Raw genomic sequence first — 23890 nt, forward strand, 5'->3', positions numbered from 1 at the left:
ATCTCATCTACAAAGAAAAAGAGACAAAACACTATTAATCTGGGCTTTAATTCATTTGTATAATTCATACAAAAACAGTTGAGAAGGAAAGGTGATTCTTCTTTTACATTCATTAATTCTACTTCCAGTTGACTGGCATGCAACTAGATCACATGAGACTGAGGTGTTGCACAGCGGGTTACTGGCTCCGTCCACACTCAACACAAACCAAAGTGTAGTGCACGAGTAAAAACCTTATCGGTGCGTTTCCTAGTGGCTGAGCTATTCTGTACATTAAAAAAAATATTTAGGTTGTATTCTAAATACATATTGATTATCTTAAGGAAAGAAAAAAAAAACAGTAAAAACCTTCTGCAGAACAAATCTCCGTAAAGCTGTTTCCAGTGTGTGCTTGAATCAGCTATGGAGATAATGCTCGTCTGCAAAAACTGACAGTCCTTCTTTTAAAAGAGTTGTTACCAATCATGTGCGCACACACACATACACGCGCGCACACACACAGCTTTTCTGTACATCAAGATCAAGTGTTCTTCACTTCCAGCATTTGCACTCATGGGCTAAACATTCCCCAAAAATCATGCATTCATAAACATACGCTCAGCACACACATCTCACCTCAACATGGAGCTGATGTTTCAAACCAATGGGAAGATCTCATGAAACATGTCCAGGTAAAACTACAGCCCAAAACCAAACAGAAAAACTTATGTTTTGTACAAAGAAAATTAAGCCTGTGCTTGGACCACATTTTTTCACAAAAATTAAGCATTATTGTATTTATTCTCAAAAGTGATTCAGATTAGATTCTAATGATTGAACAGCATTTTGACTTTATTATAATATAACCTATACATTATATGATTTTATAAGCACAAATTAAGGTCAAATATTTTATGATGCTCATCCTTTTCATATTGCATACTGTAATTTAAAAAACACACAAAAAAAACTTTCTGATTTAGGGCGAAATAAGACCAGGACATGTTCTTGGCAGGTTTCATGAGATCCTAATAATGTAGAGCAATACCACAAGTTAAAACACAATCCCTTTGCTCATGTTGAAATGGGTAAAAACAACACAGAACCTTCAAATCCAATCAAAAACAAATCACAAATGAAACATTTTAAATTGTGCAGAAGCACTAAGACTAGGCTGTGCTGACGCTCAGATGGTGAACCTCACTGTATTGCTGTCAAATACTGTTTACAATACTGGTTACACTTCTGAGTGCTGGAAGTGCATGTGAATACTGAGACAGAGAGCATAGACTTACGTTTAGCCACTTCTATCTTGCAGCTGTGTTCAGATGTGGTCTTCTAAAACAGTGACTTTTGACAGTGACAGTTGCTTTCCCACAACGTAAACCCTCCACATTTGTCCAAAAACTTCTTTAAAAATACATATAGAATATTTACAAATCATAAATAGTTATCAAAAGCAGTATTGAAGCCCTAATTCTACCGCTGCACCAAGTGCTGGTAACTCTCTCACTGGAATGTGGGTAACCGGACTCAAAAACACACCATGATCAAACGAATTCTGACATGAAAACTCTCATTCCCTCAGCCTGCTGCCATCACAGTGCAGACAGACACTTCTGGCGAGGTCTGAGGGGGCATAGTGTCCTTATCTACTGTTGAATCCTGTAGTGTAAAAACAGCGGCTTTCAGTCAACTTTATGGTGTGCGATTCACAAACAGTCTACTCTTCATTTACACCCGGCTGTGGAGGGGTCGCTGTGAGTGGGCTTCATCTCAGCGCAGCCAGGATGAGGGGACCCACTGAGGTTCAGTGTCTAGTTTATTGATGAGGCGCAGCAGCTCCTGGTAAGCCTTGTCCTGGTCGGTGTTCACGATGGCGGCATCAAACAGGTGGCCGTAGTTCTGCTCCATCTCACGGGCCTTCTCGATAATGTCTCTCAGCTCCTCAGGCTGAAAAAACAAAAAAAACAAAACAAATGGGTGTGAAACCATGAGAACGGGAGTAGTAGTCCAAAGGGCCGGTTCACAGAGATAGAAGGCAGGGGAATGGAAAAAATGTGAGGGCTCAAGATGCGTTCTTTAAAAGTTTGAGTGCCATTTCATACTCAGGCACACAGGTGTAAGACGTCTGTCTAATACATGTTTACTAGGGCTGGGAAAATAAATTGTTGCATTGCGATTTGTTTTTACATTAATCTTGCATCATAAAAGCATTCTGAGCCGAGGTAAAATTACATTACTCAGCCGAACGCACAAGCGTTCTTCAGCACTCTTCTTCATGAGCATTTGAGTGTGTGGATAAAAACTAGATTAGAGTGCCATGCTATTATTTGGCATCGATTTATCGTCCCAGCCCTAATATTTACATAGAAAAACAATGGAAATCAGCACAGTGGAATGTGAAAACGTTCTTTGTGAATGGCTCCTAAGAGTTGATTTTTCAGGGCTGATGTTTACCTTTGGGTTTTTGTTGTCTTTAGCTAAGAGGGCTCTCAATCGCTCCTGGGATGGAGGAGCAATGAAGATAATGTAGGGCTTGAGGTCTGAGCTGCGCAATACCTTCAAAGACTAAAAAGGTAGAAGAAACAGTGAATAATAACAATCCAACAAGCATGTGGTACTTGATTTTCAAAATTTGCCACTGAAATGCTAAGGCACAGGTGTCCAATTCTGTTCCTGGAGGGCCACCTTCCAGCAGAGTTTAGCTCCAAACCTAATTAAACACACCTGAACCAGATAATCAAGGTCTTAAAGATCACTAGAAGCTTCCAGGCAGGTGTGTTGAAGCTAAACTCTGCAGTAAAGTGGTCTATCTCACCTGAGTGTGTACACAGAGGAGGCAGATTTTGCCCGTGTTGATGACTTGTCGGACTGAGTCTGTGCTGGTGCCGTAGAGGTTCTTTTCAAACTCTCCAGACTCCATGAACTTCCCTGCCGCAGAGTCCATCTCAAAGGCCTGACGGGACACGAAGTGATAATCGCGGCCATTCACCTCGATATCGCGACGGCTTCGTGTAGTGTCTGTGGCAAAGAGAGTTTGTTGCTTAGGACATTACTCAGTAACACAGGCTGATAAACAGTATGTTTTCTGATACTTACGAGGAACAGCACCAGCAAACCTGTCCGGCTCACTGGAGAGGAGTCTTTGTCGGAGCTCATTTTGACCACAGTTTGGTGGGCCAATGAGAGCGATGGGTCGCTTGCGATTGGCTGGCTGGTGATATAGTGCCATTTCTTCATACGTGAGAATCTCCTCGTTATCAAAGTCTACAGAGCAAGAGGAAACACTTTAAGCCCAAAGTATACTTTGGCATTCATGCGTATACTAAGGTATGCGGTCAAGTGTATGTGATGTAAATTTCAACATCAGTACAACAAGTGTGTATTGTATTAATACAAATACAATTGTATCGCCTGATTTTTCTAACCGCGTATACTCTCTGTACTCTGTAAATTCAGCTCGCACATGCCTTAATTTTTTGGAGTAACTGCACATTTGTCGACATAGGCCACTGTTTTTAAAGTCGAAAAAGAAACCGATGAAATGGAACACATACTGGAGACTGCAACAACAATAGATGCCCATGTTGACAAGTGCTCATATGGTGGAAAGAGACACAAGGCTTAGGTTCAGTACAAAGTTTTAGTTTAAGTACACAAACATTTTTTCTGTCATAACTTATGAAGAGAAATCACACAGATAGTGGACGAGGATGAAACTTTCCAGGGCCCATATATAAAGCACCTGTGTTCACACGATCAAATAGTACATCATTTGAAAGGCTATGTGCTATACTGTTCATCAGAACTGAAGTACTTTAGGATTTGCGGTGTAAAATATTGCTGTTACTCTTAAATTCTGTACATGAAGCACATGATAAAAAGTTTCATCGGAGTCTTCACAGGTGTGTAGAGACCCCTCAGCATGTACATTTTCATTCTAGTGTTTATCTGAAGAGACTCACCATCATTTTTATTAGTGTTGTATTGCATCTTCTTTCGCTTCTTCTTGTTCTTTTTAGCACACCAAAGTTTTCCTGTCAAAAGAAGATGAGTGTTAATGAGAACTAAGAACTGTGCATGTATGCGCTTAAGAGTGTGCACGAGTTTTGCAACTCTAACCTGATTTCTCAGGCTCTTTATCCTCCTCTATGGTTTGCTTCATTGCCTCTCTCTGCTGCTGGAAACTTTTGCCTGGACAATCAGTAATAAAAAGACATGTAAGTCAATGTAAAAAAAAACTAGGCAGAAATATTTAAACACAAATCTGGATCCACACAATAGCATGTGAGATACAGTACCAGGGACCAGGCCAGCAAGTGGCTGGTTGTCTTCATCCCCATCTCTGTAGGCCTGCCACCAGTTAGGGTCATCTTGACTGATTATATGGAGGATATCTCCCTTCTGAAAGCACAGGCCGAGCTCTCGACACGGAACGTAGGGGTCATCTGAGGGGTCGTAGTCAAAATGTGCCTTCACATGCATCTGGGTCAATACAAGGATATGGGTTTAATCATTGATTACTTCTATGTATGCATTGTTTTATTCGAGCAGTAATTAATTTAGTTCTGACTGAAGGCCTCACCACAGTCTCTTTAATAGGAAGTGGTTTGATCTGCGCGCTGGGAATGAGAACAAAAGTCAGTACGCCATGCATATCCGCCTGTGAACAAAAAAACAAAACACAACAACATTAAGTGTTCAGTGGCCGAAGAATGTTTTTGGATACTACAAACGCTTAAGTGTTTTATAAGCAAAAACCTAACAGACTTCTTCCTCTCATCTTTCTTTAAAATTAATTACCAGGATGTCGAAGACCTCGTTGACATCTTTGCCACGGATTTCCACACCGTTGATCTCCAGGATCTCATCTCCTTCATGCAGAAGGCCACTCTGTTCTGCTGCTCCTCCTTTCACAATGCGGCTGATGACCACGCTATCCATATCGTTTCTAACAGTCGCTCCCTGCATAAATACACATGTGCACATTAAGTTAAAATATAGGTCAAATGTCAAGAAGTGTATAATATTCTGGGGAAAAGCAATGAAAGAACGTCCTCACCAATGGGATGTCCTTTGCTTTCTCAATCCGGACGATTTTGACAGTCTCCCCACCCCACTGGGTGAGAGTCTCACTTTGATTGACAGAAGGACCAAGAGGCTCCAGCTGCATCTCCTGTTCAGCCACACTGTCATGGGCCATCATAAGTGCCTGGAGGATATAGACAGCCAGAGATGATGGGTTATATTCAGGATGAAAGCCATTGAGTTCTACAGAGTAGACATGAGTCTGACCTCAACGTCATGTTATAGAGTTCAAAAGAGCTCAGGCTCTGAGACAGAGATTGTGTTCACAGCTGTGAGCATCGGCACAGCAACATAGAGGAGACATGGGGGATGTGTGTGCATGTGATGTAAACAGACCTGCATGTGAGGAGTTTTGAGTAGGGCGCTTAGCTCAAGTCCTTCCTTCTGTGAGCTGTTGTGCATCATGACCTCCACCTGTGAGGACAGATTCAACAACATAAGGTCATTATTGCAATACAACAACACTACTACATTTATCATACTTTAAAGTATAGTAGTAGAAAGTGCTAGATTTGACTTGAATACCGTTGACAAAATGCATTTCAATTTTTCTACCAATCAAATGTTTAGGGCTAGGAAGTTTTTTCAGGTTTTTGAAAAAAGTCTTATATGCTTATCAAGGCTGCATTTATTTGATTCAAAATATAGTAAAACAGTAATATTGTGAAACATTATTATTGAAATAAATATAAAGTACTAATATACTAAAATAAATATAAACTAATACAATAAAAAAATGCTTTTCTATTTTAACATTTTAAAATGGAAGTTATTCATGTGACGGCATAGCTGAAATTTCTGCCGTGCCACATGATCCTGATATGCTGATTCGGTGAACAAGAAACATTATCTTATTATTATCAATGTTTAAAACAGTTGTGTTGCTTAATATTTTAGTGAACACTGTGATACTGTGATTTTTCAGGAATTTGGAATGAATAGAAAGTTCAAAAGAACAGTATTTATTTGAAATAGCAAATATTTGTAACATTACATGTGTTTACTGACACTTCTGATTAATTTAATTTATCCATTCTGAATGAAAGTATTAATTTCTCCCCCCCCAAAAAACAAACGCTGACCACAAACTTTTGAACGGTAGTTCATATTTGTGATTTCACTGCTGTATTAGGAGCTTAATTTTCTTAATAAATGTCCCTGGTCTTATTATGCATGAATCATCAGGGCATAGTCTAAAGAAAAAAAATGTAAGATTTCAGTGTCATCAAAACGTAACAACTTCCTCTACCCCTGAAATGCCTTTTTTCTGCTGACAAATGTGGAAAAATATTAACCAAAAATATCACAGCCTACTTTTAAGATCTAAAGAAATCCTCATGGATGAAATCAAGCCCAGCTTTACATTATTTCCGTATAAGTTTTAATTAGAAAGGTCTCATTACGGAAATTAAACTGTGCTAACCATGCACACAATCTTGGATGATAACAGTCATACAAAATCACATTGTGGCAAAGGAATGAGAAATCTACTATATGACTCCTGCACAACACTAAAAGAGAATGATGTTGTTTACTTTCAGATTGTACCACAGTGAAGTTACAACACAGAAAGTAGGACTCTGTATTTCAGCAAAATTCCTTTAGGTTTTTGTAAACACAAAGTACAGCTTTGTATCAATGGGTCAGAACAATGGGGGACTTGGAGAGGTTTTGGAAATGATCTTACAGTTACAAGTCGTTGCATTCCACCATGTTTAAATCAGTTACAGATGGGGAACATTATTTAGATAGATCATTTAGATTTACATACAGTATAAAGGGACATTTTTGGAGAACTTTGGCAAACAGAGCATTTATGAGAAAGTAAGGGGATAATATTTTAGATGGGATGTGCCCACATTTGAAAAGACAGTCCACACTGGCTCTGGTAACCTGTCCCATGAGAGAGTGTATTACTGTGAGAGCACAGCACAGGTCAGTAGATCTGGGTCTTAATGAATGCGGAGGACAGAGCAACTCTCTGTCTTGTATTGTCCTGCACCGAGTGAGAGAACTAAAAACAACAACCATGAGTTTATCAGGCTCTCATTAGCACTTCACACAACACTGACTCCAACTAAAGAGCCTTTTTTAACAAATATCAGCTTCATTTGTGCACATACTCATTCAGCCAATCATTTGGACAGCTATAAAATGTCAGATCTTCTGAACTACCTTTACTCAGGACGATTATAAATGTGTGGTGCCATCAGCCAACCAGCAAAGTCAAGATGTAATTTTCCTGTGATTAGTCAAATGGCATTGACAAAACTTGATTATATCTTAATAAACAAACTAAAACTAAAGTTGTTAATGCACCTTTTCTAAATATTTGTACGATGGAACATCAGAAGTGAATTTTTTTTCCCATCAGATTTTTTTTTTTCTTCAGAGAAAAGAGCTGGGTGGGGTGTGTTAACTATAATTACTTCAGTAATGTCAACTTCACCAACCACTTGTTCATACACACAACAGACAAGCACCTACATGCAGAAATGCACTGCCAGCTTGTGACTGTCGAATGACTTTATGACTATAATATTGAAATTAATTTGACTGTGTTTTTGACAGAATTATTCAAAAGAAAACAAAGTATTATTTCTATGCAAACACTCTCTTCCAGTTTCAACAGTCCAATGCTATTAGTGCCATTAAAAAGCAAAGCTGAATTTATAAGCAGCCATTACTCCAGTGTTCAGAGTCACATGATCACTGGTGCGCCAGAATAATTTCTTATTATTATCAATGTTGAAAGCAGTTGTGCTTCTTGAGAAAACCACAATACATTTTTTTCAGGATTCTTTGATTAATAGCAAGTTCAAAAGAACAGCATTTATTTGAAATAAAAATATTTTGTAACATTCAAAATGTATTTATCATGTTTGATCAATTAAATGCATTAAATCCTAAATAAAATTGTTACTTTCTTTTAAAAAAATCTTGCTGAACAACAGTGTACCTCTTCATCTATCCTGTTCATCTCAGTCAACACATAAGACCTTCATTAAACATGGATTCATAATTAAAATTAAAGCAAAAGCATTAAAGGGGTCATCGGATGCCCATTTTACACAAGTTGATATGATTCTTTAGGGTTTTAATGAAAAGTCTGAAGTCTAGCCGCTGAAGACGCAGAGGATTAATGTTACTTCCGCTTTGAAGGGAATGCGGCGATCCCCAATCTGCCTAAATGCGTCTATGTTCGCGCTAATTATTCATAATCCAGCTTCATCCACAGAAGTGAGTATAAGAGTTTTTATGAATCTTTGCAAATCGCCTTTCCTAATAAAGTGCTAGTTGGCAGTTTCACAGCTGAAGTTTACAGTCTGCTCGTCACTCCAAGGAAGAGAGGGGCGGGGTCAGCAGAGTGCATTAGCATTTAAAGGACTATAATGGCTTCCAATATTTATTATTTATTATAAATAAATATTGAGTGAAACATTTTTCTACACATGAAATATGAAAGCAAATAGACATGATTATGACGATATATTTTCTGTATGTGCTTTGTATGCAGCTCATTTGTTTTTATAGCAATAAAGGATGTTTATGACTAATATTAGCAGTGTAGCGTTATTAAATATACAAAGAGTGCATGTGTCTGCTTATTATTATAGAATCAAAAACAACTATAAATCACAATCGGAAGTCATTACAAGCACTCGATGATGGTTTAAAGTGGGTAAGCAAATATATTAATTAAATACAATTTCATGTGTATGCTAATTGTACTTCTAATTATATTTTAGGATGTAGCCTATTCTTGTAAGCATTATAGATAGCTTATGTTTCTGGTGTAGAACCAAACTTTATTATAATTTATTTATTATCATCATTTAGATGTTAAATCCATATACGCGATACATATCTGAGGAAAAATGTATTGTTGGTCGGCGCCCCTAGCGTGCAGGCGTGAATTAGCAGAAGGCGAACATTCGTTTCGCGGTCGGTGTGAAAGCAACATTCGCGGGCGATTCGCCTCGCTTTTTCGCATCGCGCTCAGTGTGGAAAGGCCCTATGATGTCTCCAGATGACAGATAAAGTGGAGTGGTTTTGTGATGATGAATCAATTAATCCACAAACACACTTTTTCAAAAACTCCTTCACCAGGTGGAGGGTGTCTTCACAGTCATGTGACTCTTTGCACATATGCTGACATTATGCCAACAGACTGCTTAATTCAACCATGAGTAATTTGACGAGGCAGATGCGAGCCTTTTCTTTATTTAAAATTTTTTCAAGCACCTATCCCTCTTGGCCTTCAGAGGGGAAAACCCTCCAGTTTTCTATGTCTGGTTGCTTTTTACCATTAATAAGCCTATTTTGATACTATATGTGTCAGAGCATTTCTTCTATATCCATACTTCCTGCTCATCTTTACGCAAACTTCCACATATGTAACAAGTGCCGCTCACCTCTTGTGCGAGGCTCTGCGCGTGGTCCGTCAGGGGGTAGGGAGGGCTGGGCCGGTTCATATAGTGGGCCACAGTGTTGTGAATGTTGAAGGCTTTCTGGAAGTCAGGCTTCTGGACCAGCTGTAGAACCAGCTCTATGTCCTCTTGACTCTGAGAGTCATTCAAACTATGCTGCACCTGCTTGAGGGACATCAACAGGTCCTCCAGCTCTGAAAGCACAAACACAAACCATAAGTATGCTTGCAGATCACTCGTGTATCTCAAAAACACCCTGCCTGTAAAAACAGAAGAAACAGTAACTTCACAGAGGAACAACAGTACATACTTCTGAATCATTCACCCGGAAAACTGATGACATAGCCTCTCACAAAGATTCCCCCACTGAGCATTTTTATTGTTCGTTATCCACATCGCACAACGTTTGCGTCAATCACAGATGTAATTCAGCTATTCTAGCGTTGTCCTCGACTAACCAAGTTTCAACTATGTTGTAATTCTCCTTTATAGTGTCTAACTACACAAGAGAACAGCGAGACACAATAGGAGTTAGACATGTGGGTGTGTTTTCCTTGTGTGGTGTGTAATGTCTAAGTGGGTGGCTAATAGAGGTATTAGTGGGCAAATAAAATATCTTAAGTGTTGCTTTTGCTTTGTTCTTGACTGGATATATTTTACGCGCACTTTAGTGCTACAAAGAGTTTTAGACTGTAAAAAAACAGCATAGGGAGAGCATGACAAATAATGCAGAGATGAACTGAAGCACAAACAAAGAAGGAAAACCGAGGAAAACACAGTGCAGCAAAAGTGGTCTGGGTCAGAATGTTTCATAAAAGGCTTTTTAATTAACCTCCCCCTCAGAGGGTCCTCTTCTCCCTCCCTGAGGAATTCCACTCACACACATCCCTCGGCCATGACTTTCAGCAGCAACTCCAAGAGCCCCTCTCATTTGCACAGTAACTCACAGTAAGTTTGTTCATCCTTGCCATGCATTTTGATTTCCCCTTAATGGAGATCTTTTCAAAACCAAGAATTCACTGGAAGAGCTGAGCATGTGTGTCTGTCCAATCTAATGGATTAAACTCTAGTGAAAGGCTTCCTGTTGAGCGTAACTAAAGAGAAAGAGTAAGAGGTAGTGGTGTGAGGAAAGCAAAGAAAAGTGAAAAACAGATTAAAAAAAATAAGCTAAAAAGATATTAAAATAATGTGGCATATAAATGGACTTTTGTCCTCATTTAGTTTCAAGTCCAGTGGCTCTTGAACACTCTTAGTCATCAGTAACACGGCTCTTTGCCTCCTCTAAGAATGACTTCACTCATGCATGCTGATTTTAGCAGTCAAGTGCCCTTCAGTTTCTCTGAATCAGTTTCAATCTCACATCTCCATAACCATTTGTGCTATTTTGTCATTTTGTGTCATACAGTTGTGGAAAGTAATGGTTAATTGTTAAGTTTTTTTGGACACTATCTGGTCACTTTGTAATCATGCACTGTTATTTGTATAACATTTTAGACTATAGAGTTTTAAAATTAGCTTTTTTTTATTTGATTTCTGTCAAACATATTTTATTTAAATTATTTTTTATAGATTTAGTTAACAACAATACTGATTGTATCTGATTTATCAGTCTACCACTATTGGACTGAGGACAGAAACAATGTGAAGAAGAAAGTGAGAACGAAAACAGAATATGTTGCAAGCCAGATTCAAACTCATACATGCCCTATGAGCACTATGACTCAATATGTAGGCTTAACACACTAAACACCATGGCTTTGACACCCACAATACTGCTGTTTGCTCTGCACACGTCAGGGGCGGGTTTATTGCAGCATTCTTTGGAAACAATGCCCATTAGCAGTTTATGACACCCACCTAGTAGAGTTGGTGGTGCAGTGAGAATTTGCAGACCACCTATGGAGCCTCCTGGACCTTCCATTTGCTCAAAGGTGGGGTTATCGATGCCCACTTTGGGATTCTGTGAGAGTTTCTTGAGGCGCATGGATGAGTTGAGGTCGAGTTCCTGTCGGTTGCGGCCTTCTTCCTCCCGTCTCCTGCGGTCCTCCTGCTGCTGACGGATCCTTTCCAGCTGAGCGCTGCGTCTGACTGGCAGAGTGCGGGCACCCAGGTCACTGGGGCAGTCCACCGCCATCTCCCTGTGCCTCTGCACCACCTCCTCCAGAAAGTCAGTTCCTCCGACGCTCCCTCCCCCACCGTCCGACTCGGTCACATATCCGTTCATGTGGGAGGTGGTCATCATGGCTGGGCGTGTGTGTAGTGATGTGTGGTGTGAGTGTGTGTGAGGTATGAGGGTTAGGAGGGGTGCTTTCTGCATGGTGTGAGGGCTGAGGCCATGACAGCAGGGCTGAGGTCAGTAGCAGCTCCAGACAGAGAGCCACACCTGGAAAAGTGAGAGCAGCGGTTAGAGGAGTGTTCCAGGAAAGTTTTATATTTAAATAAAATACTTTCATTCATATGAAATTTATACACATTATATTTTTATTTAAAATCTCACCCATATAAAACATTTTTATTCACAGGCTTGATCTAATGATGTAACCCTAACCTTAAGTATTAAACTTCATTATGTGAAATCATGAAATCATGTGGCTTGATGAGTTAGGGGCTATTACTAAGGGACCAGATTTATGATTTTCTTTTGGCATGCACTGAATCAGGCAAAAATCCCTTGCACTTTAAGGAGACCAGAGAGACAGAGCTGAATGGTTAACTGAAATAAAACTGAAATTCTTCTTAATACAATTATCACATTGAAAACCAATGTGTGACTCAATGAAATAAATGTGTAGCGAGTTTCATTTTCATTGCAGGCAGCTTATGATCTTGGGTCTGCATTTCAGTGTCTCACGAGCGGTTCACAATTAATGCTGTTTTACACAAACTCTATCTCTGCATCTGCTCTGGGTTTGGGTTGCTTATACGTGCATTTGGGAATGGAACATGCACAGCCCATTTCATCAGATTTGTAATGAGAAGCATTTAGACCCTGTCGCCAAAATAATAACTTGCCAGAAAAATTTGAAAAACTTTTACAAATTTTTGGGAAAATCTGAAACATTTCCCCCTATCATGCAGACCGACTTACATTCTTTAGACTTGGGCCAGCAACCATCCAAAATATTAAAAACCTCATAGCATCATGCTATAAAGCACTTAGAACACCTTATGGCGCTTTTCCACTGCGTGGTACGACTCGGCTCAGCACGGTTGAGAACGGCACGGCTCAGTTCGGCTCGGTTTGCGTTTCCACTGCAGTTTAGTATCGCTTTAAAGTGGGCGTGATTATTCACGTGTCGTTATACGTATATAATTACATAATTGCCTTTTGAAGTTTCCAGCCAAATCGCGATTCTTGCCTTTCCACCCCCAACTGCAAGACCTCTTGAAATTACAATTAAGACTTTTCTTATACCATTTAACATATTTAAAACTTTTTAAGGCCTTAAATTCCTTGCCCTGTATTTTAAGGTAGCCCGTTGGGCAGGGTGGTGATACATTTTGGTTGCCCGACTGGAAAACACAATAGCTCCGGGACGTCAGGCTAGCGATTTTGCGAGCCCTGTCCTTACTGCGTTTTATATTGTTCTTATTAGTAGAATTCATTTTATTATCTTACCAGTATCATTGTTAGTTTTTCCCCCATTTTTTTTACAGAAACACAGAATGACCGAAAAAAGCACCACCACCAGTCCTAAGTTTAGTTAAAATGACTAATACACATTCATATATGTTTACCAAATTTCAATTCAAATTACTGAAGTTCTATCATTAAATGATACTTGATTATCATAATATCATATTATAATGCTTGACTGACTGATGTTAAGAGTGTACTTTCAGATATTTAAAAAGCTGTGCCATTTTACAAACACACACACATATGTATGTATTGCATGCATGCATATATGTATGTATGTGTAAAATAATATATATATATATATATATATATATATATATATATATATATATATATATATATATATATATATATATAACATGCATATCCATATAGTATATCAGGCTGGCAAGTAAACTAAAATATTTACTAGCCAATGGCAAGGTGTCCGTAGAGGGTTGTGTACTGCTGATTAATTACAGTGCTATGGCATTCATTCGTAGTTATTCAAAGAGCCGTGTCAAAAACTGCTCAAAATGAAGATAAAACAAACAAGTCATCCTCATGCCAAAGGCTCAGTGAGACAAACAAACAGCCACACAAGTGCTCTTCTCCACTGCAGCGGCCTTGTGCTATGAGTGTGAGCTGTGTCAGCTGTCAGAGACAGGCCAGATCACTGTTATCTGCCACTTTATCATCCCCATTTCTGACAGCTGACACTTTCAGAAAACCCAACTCGCTTTCTCATCCCCCAACAAAACCTTGCAGATGTGAGCAGCCCTGACCCTTGACCCCACAAGCCTTTCCTTAAATCTTCTCAGACAGTTTTTGGTAACAAACAGCCCTGAGTCACAGCTCTGTCACTCAGTAAGTCAGATGATGAGGCGTGCATTTGAGGGAGACGCTGGAGGAAGCTCTTGTAATGAGAAAAAGGATTTCAGATTGAAGTGTTTGCTGTTGACTTGAGATGCCAATGGTCTACCACTGAATAATGCATTAGACAGTGATACCACGTCAAATGGGCGTCTCCTTCCAGGAAAACCCATCCCACAGGATAAAGAAAAGACATGTGACCACACAATGAGGATAATGGATAACCCTAGTCCCTCCATCTACCCCTCCTCCATTCCACTTTCCTCATTCTTCACTTCTCTCAAACTATGAGAACCTGCCCAAGCTGTGATCATAAATATAACAAAATGAATGTACAATTCTATAGGGGTATGACAATCTCAGAACTGAAGTGACAATGCCATCACATGGTTTCAGAGGCTACTTTTTGAATTATTTTTAAAGTGCATTTTTGTTCTTTTTGGAGTGCAAATTAAATCAAATTAAATTAAAATTAAAAATCCATATTTATCCTTGTCTACTCCCTAGACAAAATCATGAGTTTCGGATCAACATACATATGAGTGAATGATGGCAAAGCATTAATACTGTATTTTATGTTAACTATATCTTAAAGGCCCACCCACCTCACATGAGTCTGAAAAAAAAAAAAGCCGTAAGATAATTTTGGGAGTGTTAAAGGGAAATTAATAACCTTTCAAAATCCAGCCTGCCCAAATGCATCATCTAAGCTTCCATATTGTTGGAGTCAGGAAGTAAAGCTGTGCTGATTACAGAAGTTGTTGCAGCACAAGTGATGGCTGAGATTAAAATCACTGTAGTTTCCTGTAAACTCTTGATTCGCTCTGCCTCTTCGTCTGACCTCAGCGGAGCCTTCTGTCTGATACAGAACCTCTCTTATCTTTAACACTATCCCCCATTTAGTCTAGTTTCACTCCTCACTAATGCACTGCTCCCCTCACTTCTGCCATGCCCTCCATCAGTTTCCCCTCCCCCCTTAAGACTGCTCTGAGATTACTGTGCCGCACGACTGCCTAACGTGTTGCTGTGACAACAGCTTTGTCTGTGGGTGGGAGGTCCCAAGGCCTGAGAACCAAACGAGGGGGAAAACACAAAGACACACACACACACACAGAGGAGAAGCTATATGGGGGTCCTCACCGGAGTTTGCCAGTCAGCCCAGGATAAGCCCTCCAGACTGTAGCAGAATCTCCTCTCTCGTCAGTGCTGACCCACCTGCCTCCTCTCTTCCCCTGAATGCTAAAAATCTTGATCTTCCTGAAATAAACAGAGAGAAAACGTGAGTGCAGGTGACAACATGACCTTATTTACACCTCATCAGATCACAAGCGGATGACACCAAGTGCAGGTGAACACACACACACACACTGCATTTGTAAGAGTAAACGTCAATCTGTCCTGATTTGACAGACAAGAATAAAGGACAAGGATAATATAATGTATGTAATTTATATTTAGTATTAGCTTTTCTCTCTCGCTATTATATATATATATATATATATATATATATATATATATATATATATATATATATAAAATAAATTCTCCAATGCATCGCGATTCTCTCTTCAACGATTCTGAATATTGAAAGTCTGAAAATATGAAAGTCTGACAGACTTTCATGTGCGCTTTGTGTTTGTTTGTCCTGAAGCTCGATTGTGGCTGCACTTGCATTTTTGAATACTTTTATACAATATTTATTTTATACGAAATTGTACACACAGTCAGTTATGTTTTCAGAGCAGGACAAAACATCTGATATATCGAAATAGATCTGTGCATTAGTCTGAATGCAGCCAGCTGCCACTGTCTATGATCTCATCAGTAATAATCAAATGGCAATAAGGCTGAGGAAAAAAGAAAAACCCATAACTATTGTCTGTAAACTTTCGGATACTAAATTTGTAATAATAAATTTGATTTAAAATGTATATGGAAATGTAGCCATGTGCAGTAATATTGAAAACAGAATATAATGCATTGTGATATTGAGTTGATAATGATAATCGTAATTGAATTGAATCGTGAAACCAAAATTCACACCCCTACTTTTAAGATGGCAGTACTAATATACAGAGATTCCTACTAAACCAAAATTGCAGTTTCTATGCTTTTTGTTTAAAGATGTAAAGTTGTAAAGATGTATTTGCACAGCAGAAGAATTAATTGGGGGAAAAAAAGTAGATCAAGAATCGTTTTGGAATCGGATCATGACTCCCAGAATCGAAATCGGATCAGATCAGATAGTGAAGTGCCTGAAGATTCCCACCCCTAATATAATATAATATAATATAAATAAATAAATATATATATGCAAATTTTTAGCCGATTTATGTAAACTGTATACATACTAAAGTGTTTTTCCTGCATTATAATTCACACGCCATCTCTGAGGTCATCATTGTGTAGTGACAGAGCAACAATCCCATAATGCACAAGGCAGGAATGCAAAATAGCCTGGGAACGACATTCCTCGGCAGACCAGACCAACATAAGGGCTCTATTGTGAGCGCCTACATGCGAACGCTTTCTCATGCAACCTCAATACCTGATTACTACTGTAAACCAAAGTCAAGGTTACATTAAGACAAAAGAACAAGTGCTAAAAAAAACAGGTCTGCAGTAAACAGAGATTTATTTCATTAAGACCTGTATGCCACTGTTGTTTCTTGGGATGCAGCTGTGCTGATATCGACAGGATAAAATCCAATTAATCTTTCCTATAAAAAGGTAAGAGGATTGTAGCCTTACACCTACACACAGATGTAGCTTGAGCGTAGCCAACATCCATGTGAGCTCCACACACTCACTACATTATTCAGGTAGTCATGCTGATGTCATTACTAAGGTGGTTTTCACCCTGTTGGCCGCAGATAAGAACAATCTTACGGCCACCCACTACAACACACCAAAGACAATATGCAATATTGAGCTAAATCAAACAATCCCTCGACTGACAATGCCAAAAAGACCCTTACATTTACATAACAGCCATCTATCTTTCAAGAGAGCAGCTCAGACGGACGACTGAGGTCATTTTTATGTTTACGAGCTAGTTTAAAGCATGTCTAATGTTTAGGACAATCTGGATCTTGCACTTTCCCCACAGCAGCTCACTACGTTCACTAATTTTCAGATGCGCCTGCAACAAACTACATATCAATATAATTGAACAGAATAAGACAGAATCGTCTTATTCTATATCATTTTTGAATACGTATCGTAACAGGTTCTTCATACTGTAAGTGTGCAGTGTCAGGAGAGGGGAGGCGCTCTTCCATCGCTGTCCCAGCTCTGTTCCAAACCACACTTCTTACAAGCACATATTTAATATTTTATTTGAAATATTTTTATTTAAAATATGTTTAAAACACACAACAATAAACAAAGTTTGTTTATCTCTAAACCTGTTTAAGCTATAATAACAGACTCAGCAAATATCAGGATATGAAAATTCAATACTTTTCCAGGCAATAACAGGTGAGCCAATAAGGTCATTCTGTACCCTGGTGCTGTGTAACGAGACTTTAGTTAATGTCATTTTACAGATTGTGCACACATATAAACACAAGCATGTTCACACAAATATGAACCGTCTTCAGGATATTTCCCCTTCCCCCCTACTGGATGACACAACACGCAGTGGAGAGCCCCAAGATTGAAAAACATATAAATAGAGCCTCGAACCATCTGCTGCTCAAGAGCTTAAGTAACCTACTTCAAACCCTCCTGTTCCATTCAGCTGGCCACAACTCAACTACAGCTCGGCCCAGCACACTAAGCCTCTGGCCTCTTACACAAGGAATAGGGACATCTGGGTGCTTACTAATAGAATCGTCCCTTTACACTGGTGTAGGATCAGCTCTATCAACTCAAATCCGAATCTTAGCCTGTATTAAATAAATAATTAGGCTGATCTATGATAAATGCTAATGGGAAGGCTAATATTTCCCAGTGTGGAAGACCAGGCAGGGAGGAGGCGAGGTAAATTAGGAAGAGCACATTCATGGTACATGCAGGTGTTTTTAGCAAGAGCAGGTGCAGCACGGCTGGCCCAGAGGCTGTGGGTGTGTCCTCACTGTGCCAGCCAATAGGACGTGAGCAATAGTGGGCACTGTGTCAACAACCCTGTTGTTTTTCATTCCACCTGGGAAATGGTCCTCACAGATACTGTGGCTGTGAACACACACAATGGACTCTCAACGGTCACATTCCTGGCAAGCTTTTGTAATAATGTAGTTTCGCTAATGCAAACGAAATGAGAAAGTAAACAAGGGTTGTCAAAGTGATCAAGTGTGAAAATGAACAAGTCCAAACATATTCATATTCCACTCTATGCATGAGCAGTTATTTTCACTAGTTCTGTTGGCTATAATTTAGGATTATCGGGCACATATTCATAAAAGATTGGCCCTGTGTTTTACGCAATGCAAAAAAAAAAAAAAAATGACAATGTAGTTCTAAAAATAAACATGCACATGAATCAGTCAACCAATTATTTAAATAATCTCAATCAATATTCATAACAATAACACAGCTCTTATGGCCTGTTACCTTAAACAAACAACAAAGAACTCCACTTAACACACTGAATAACATGCATTATTCACAGGAAGGATGTTTTCTTCCTTGGCCTGGCAGCCTCAGCCCTGCACAGGATGAACCTGTTACGCTGACAGACATGAAACAGCTCGTCCTGAGGAGTGGCTAGTATGGAAAACAGTACCTGAATGCTGTGACAGGGTGGGAACGAAGCTCTTTTCCCATCATCAGCCTTCAATAAGTTTCGTACCTATATGACAATATATCAAAGCTCTGGGGTCTACCACACCTTTAGAGTGAAAAGGACACTATGCAATGATACCTCCCAGATATGAATCTCTCTCATCAGAGAACTGGAAAATACACAAAAACAAAACGCAATGTGGAAAGACATCCAGAAGGATAGAGGGATACAGAGGATCCAGGCCGACACTTCCATGGATGTCACTGTAGAGGAGAAACAGACCAGGATCGTTATCTTCCCCAAAGCTCCAGCTCAACATTCCAACACCCAGTGTTTGTGTACCAAAAAAAAATCCAGATTCCAGGCTCCTAAGAACCAGGCACGTACCACTTAGTACCAGGAGGGAGAGCAATGCTGAAGAGAGAGTAGAAAAGAAAGCGAAAAAGACAGACAGAGGGAAAATATGTGGAAAGAGCATGGTATAGACTACACTAGCATGCAGAGATGAATCACTTTTGGCCTTTGCAGTGCAGAACAGAAAATAAAACCAACAAATGACCTTCAAAGCTATAAGTAAACCATTTTACTTGCTTTTCCTTTACTTACAACCTTCATAGAAGACATTCAGAAAGTCATATGCATGCAAATATATTTGGAAAATAAATTACCCAAGAGACCGGCAGGTGTGAAAACAACACCATGAGGCTCCACCTATAAAGCCTAAAGGTCGACTATATGCATTCGTAGACCACTTTGTCAAAAACAACAAACAAATTCCAGTTCTAAAAACTTTGCTATTCACTGATACTTAGCAAAATACTTACAAAATGTTTGTAACAGCTATAGTTTTACTTAAAAGCAGTTTCTCTGGGCATTTTACCAAAAGTGCCAACATTTGTTCTGTACTGTAGCACTTGTTTGTGTTATTCTGAACAGATGAATTAACAGCTGTTCATTAAATTAAAATTTGAATCAAAAAATTGAAAAAATTGCACCAAAAATTAATCTTGGTGTTAACAGGTCTTACAGGGATAGTCCACCCAAAAAAAATTAATTCTATCATCATTTACTCACCACCATGTCATTAAAACCTGCATGACTTACTTTCTTCTGTGAAACACAATATTTTGAAGAATGCTGATAATCAAACGGTTTCATTTTCCACTGCCTTCCACTGTATTTTTGTCCATACAACGAAAGTCAAGGGGAACCAAAACAGTATCGTTACTAACTTTCTTAAAAATATCTTCTTTTTGTTCCAAAGAAGAAATAAAGTCATACAGGTTTGGAATGGCATGAGCGTAAGAAAAGCATGGTCAGTGCATATTGAGAATTCCTCAGGGGACACAGATGGGTCACAGCGGTTCTGTACATTGCTGGCACTGGTCTCAGTCCCTTCCCGCGCCCCCCCCATGTGATAGAAAAGTCCTGTCTACACCTTCATAACCCTCTTGCCTGCATCACACACACCTGAGAATGAGGATGAAACACTTGAGACTATCAGCCTACTTGCTAGTGCCACACATAACTTGCTGATAGCATTTAATGCTGGTGTTTGTCACTATAGTGGATATGAACTAGTGCTTGACAAATACAGGTAGGCATTTCAATAATTAATGCAAAGCAACAAAACAATATCTAAAGAAGGGGTGGCTAAATATACAAAACCGTTTATATTTTAAGTCAGTAATTTTTTTTTAAATGCATTAAATTTATCACGTGACCGTAAAATCATTTATAATGTTGTAAAAGATTATTTCAAATAAATAGTTTTTTGAACTTTCAATTAATAAAAAAAAGAGAAAAAAAATACATACCATGTTTCCACAAAAATATTAAGCAGCACAACTGCTTTCAACATTTATAATTATAATGAGTGTTGGGTAAGCACAAAATCAGCATATTAGAATTTTTCCTACTAGATCTCTGAAAGATAATTTGACACTGAATAAAAAAATTCACCTCTGCCATTACATACTAAATTTAATTTTAAAATATATTCATATAGAAAATCTTTTTTTTTTTAAGTATAATAATATTTAAAAAATATTACTGTTTTACAGTATTTTTGATTACATAGCCTAAATGCTGCATAAAAGAAATTAAACCAGAAAAAAAAAAACTATTTTTGGTAGTGCATACAAGTAAAGTTGTTTTTTTACACAATCACTAAAATTACTATAAAAAAAAGGTATTATATTTAATTATTACATGAATATAAATATTGAGATATAAATTGTCATTAATTATATTTAAATCCGCTGATGATGAAGGGACTCCCCCTGTATGCTGTATCCTAAGATATTTCCACCAGGCCATCAGATTTCATCAGTCTGACAGGCCAGGCTCACTGAAGGAACGTGGCAGTGAGGTAACATGATTCGAGAACGTGCTGGCATTAACACCTCTCGCTCTACTCTGAAAACAGATACCGTCTCCTTGAAAGAAAGCCCATCTGATTCAGAGCCAAAAACCTCTATCATCTGTCATAGCATCATTTATTTGTGCAGTAACGCCACACCTGCAGCAAACTAACAAAACTGCCATAAATAACCCATTACCATCATCATAATCTTCATCAACAGCCCTGAATCATTTTATGGAACAAATGATCTTTGACTTGCGCATAAAAAGCAGGGAAGGTTGTCTCAGTGACGGATGGTGCTGATACAGGTTACCTTCGGCCACCTCTGAAGCTGAATTATATCACAGCATGCAGTGAAGACTTATCTTTAAACAACACAGAGTAGCCAGCTGACTCGCAGCTTGTGATCTGAGGAAATGATAAGATTGCTTTGTGTTCCTAATAATGGAATGAAGACATGGATCACAGCCAGACCCTGCTGGGAACAGACTTTTTGGTGACTTGGTATAAAAAGGAACGTCATACGACAAACAAACAAGCCAAAATTGTTGACAGTGAAGCACTTACAATTAAAGTCTATGGGTCAACTGTCACTCTCACAGATGTTCACAAAAGGTTTGTGTCAAAATGTGTAATTGTTTACTTTTTAAATACTGTTGGGTTCCCGCAAGATTTTCTAGGCCTTCTTCAGTTGTTTATTTTTGATAGCATTATTATTTGACTTTTTCTATGCAAATAAATACTTTAGATTGAGCATAACTAAAAAATAAAAATAAATAAAAATGAAAACATTTAAAAAAAAATAAACAAACATTTAATGTTAAAAAGGCTTTCCAGGAATGTGGGAACCCTGAAACTGAGGAAATATTATTTTTGTTGTTAAAATTATTTACTGTGGTAATTAACAGCATAATAGTGACCATAACTTAATTTGTATTTAATCAAGAATTTACATTTAAATAAAATTAAAAAATTTTTTTATTTATTTAATTATAATTTTTAATTACTCCACAATTAACTAACGTCTAAAAGTTATATGTTATATGTACTATAGTCACTGAGCGTGAACTAGTAACTCAAGAATAGATCAAGCTTTATTTTCCTCTCTTTTACTAGCACATCAAACTGTCAGAGTCCTTTGAATATACAAAGGTTGATAAAATAAACCAGATCACTTAACACTCAATTTTATAAGCACATAAACACTTTTAACATGCCTAGTAAACACAGGCCAGTGTGTCTAGAATATAAGACCATTTGAATGAATGACACACGTTCTTCGATTTAATAATAATGCAAAACTTATCAACTTTTAAACGGTAGATATCTGTCTGACTGGTGAAATACATTCCCCTCTACTTCCCCAAGGCATTTCAGCCATAAAATAAAACGATAACGCCCTTTCCATGTCAGCTTTGACCCATAGTATCCCAGTAATCACTCCAGAGAGAATATGAAGAGTCAGTGATATCAGATTTCTGAACGATCCCGAAGGAAACAATGCGACATTTGTGTCCTAATGGCTGTAATGAAGGTAGATGAACAATGGCAGTCCGTGTATCGATCAAAGAAACTTCCACGCAGTTTTCAACAGGTTGTTTGAGGAGCTTTAGTTTGGCCATTTTTAACTTGTATCTTCACATTATAGTAACTTAATCTAAAGCAGCAGGGTAACTGTCTCACGACCTAGTGAGCTGCCACTTTTTGAGCAATGAACGCGTCTATGATGCCTAAAAATGCTGCCTAGGTAACGTTAACTTAGGCAGCTCTTTGGGTTTTGAGAGACAGCCGTTGTATGAGCTTGGCTGGTATGCCCTAAAAACTCCAAAAAATAGTGAAACACAGAACGTATAAATCCTATAAACCATCTCTTCAATGTTTATATAGCTTTAAATCAGAGAAATTAGAGTTTGCTTTAGTGTTTTGCTAAATATATTTGCATTGCTAACACTGCTAGCTGGCCACTTCCCGAAGTGCAGCGCTGCTTTCTTCCCCAGGCAACCTGTTGCAAACAACACTTACACCACGTTTAAACGACCAAACAACTTTAAAGTGTCGCCTAGCTTACCTCTTCAGTTAGATATGCCGTCCCTTTAGTTCAGTTAGTGTATAAATACTCCCAAACAAGCGGTTTTGTTCACAGAATAGCGCATGAGATTGTTGTCATGTTGTGTGATGGGTCACCGCTGCTCCAGAGTCTCGGAACTGACTGAGGGAGAGCGGCTCAACAGCGCCTCCGGTAACCGCATGAGACGACGCTTCTGATTGGACAGATCCACCACGATTAAACTCCGTCGTCCAATCAGGTGTGGTTTTCCTTCAGAATGTCGAGCGGACGAGAAGCCGGTCAGTTTCGGCTTGGGATTTTTGAGGCTTGAGTAGTTTAAAAATTTTAGCCACTTTCATTATCAATACAAAAATAAATAAATAAAATAAATAAAAGTTGTGAATGGCCAGACTACCCAATTAAATTTCGATTCAGGTGCAGAAAGAAACAAAGAAAGGTGTGCTCTCAATAATAAAAAAATAAAATAAATAAAAATTTATTTTCCAAAAAACATTTTCCAAATATTATCAGGTATTGTGTCTGTTGAAGGCCTGAGTGCTTGAATCATTGTTTGGAAATTTTTTTTTTTGAAGCTGTAAATTCAATGTGCAAGCATTTTTCTTATTTTCTTTGTTTATTACTTACTATATATTAAATATTTTTTTTATATTTGATTTAATAAAAATGTGAATATTGTATATTAAATAATATATTCATGGAAATAAATAGATATGGAGAACCCAAGTCAATCAGCTTTCAG

General features: G+C 38.4%; 1 protein-coding gene across 2 annotated transcripts; it reads right to left on the reverse strand.

Annotated features, from left to right (window-relative positions):
* Positions 1 to 29: 29 nt before the first annotated feature.
* Positions 30 to 23290, reverse strand: LOC306850801 (protein PALS1). 2 transcript variants are annotated; one of them, XM_079386676.1, is made up of 15 exons: positions 23152 to 23290; positions 15133 to 15249; positions 11358 to 11883; positions 9486 to 9694; positions 5407 to 5484; positions 5045 to 5194; positions 4786 to 4947; positions 4568 to 4645; positions 4284 to 4467; positions 4105 to 4176; positions 3948 to 4019; positions 3082 to 3249; positions 2801 to 3003; positions 2440 to 2550; positions 30 to 1932 (listed from the first exon to the last, which is right to left on the reverse strand). In XM_079386676.1, exons 3-15 carry the CDS (start codon positions 11815 to 11817, stop codon positions 1756 to 1758), a joined length of 2124 nt encoding a protein of 707 aa, XP_079242802.1. In that variant the 5' UTR covers positions 11818 to 11883; positions 15133 to 15249; positions 23152 to 23290; the 3' UTR covers positions 30 to 1755. The 2 variants fall into 2 exon arrangements, with proteins under 2 accessions (XP_079242802.1, XP_079242803.1); XM_079386677.1 differs by lacking the exon at positions 15133 to 15249 and having other exon boundaries at positions 23152 to 23284.
* Between the last annotated feature and the right edge of the window lie 600 nt (positions 23291 to 23890).

The sequence above is a fragment of the Barbus barbus genome (assembly GCF_936440315.1).
Source record: "Barbus barbus genome assembly, chromosome: 30".
Taxonomy (NCBI): domain Eukaryota; kingdom Metazoa; phylum Chordata; class Actinopteri; order Cypriniformes; family Cyprinidae; genus Barbus; species Barbus barbus.

Excerpts from the sequence above, each read along its gene's own strand:
- LOC306850801 (XM_079386676.1), bottom strand. The coding sequence starts at position 11,817 with ATGCAGAAAGCACCCCTCCTAACCCTCATACCTCACACACACTCACAC. Across the intron at positions 9,695-11,357 it reads TGCACCACCAACTCTACTAG|AGCTGGAGGACCTGTTGATG; the intron begins GTGGGTGTCATA and ends TTGTGCTTTCAG. Across the intron at positions 2,551-2,800 it reads TCCTCTGTGTACACACTCAG|TCTTTGAAGGTATTGCGCAG; the intron begins GTGAGATAGACC and ends CTACCTTTTTAG.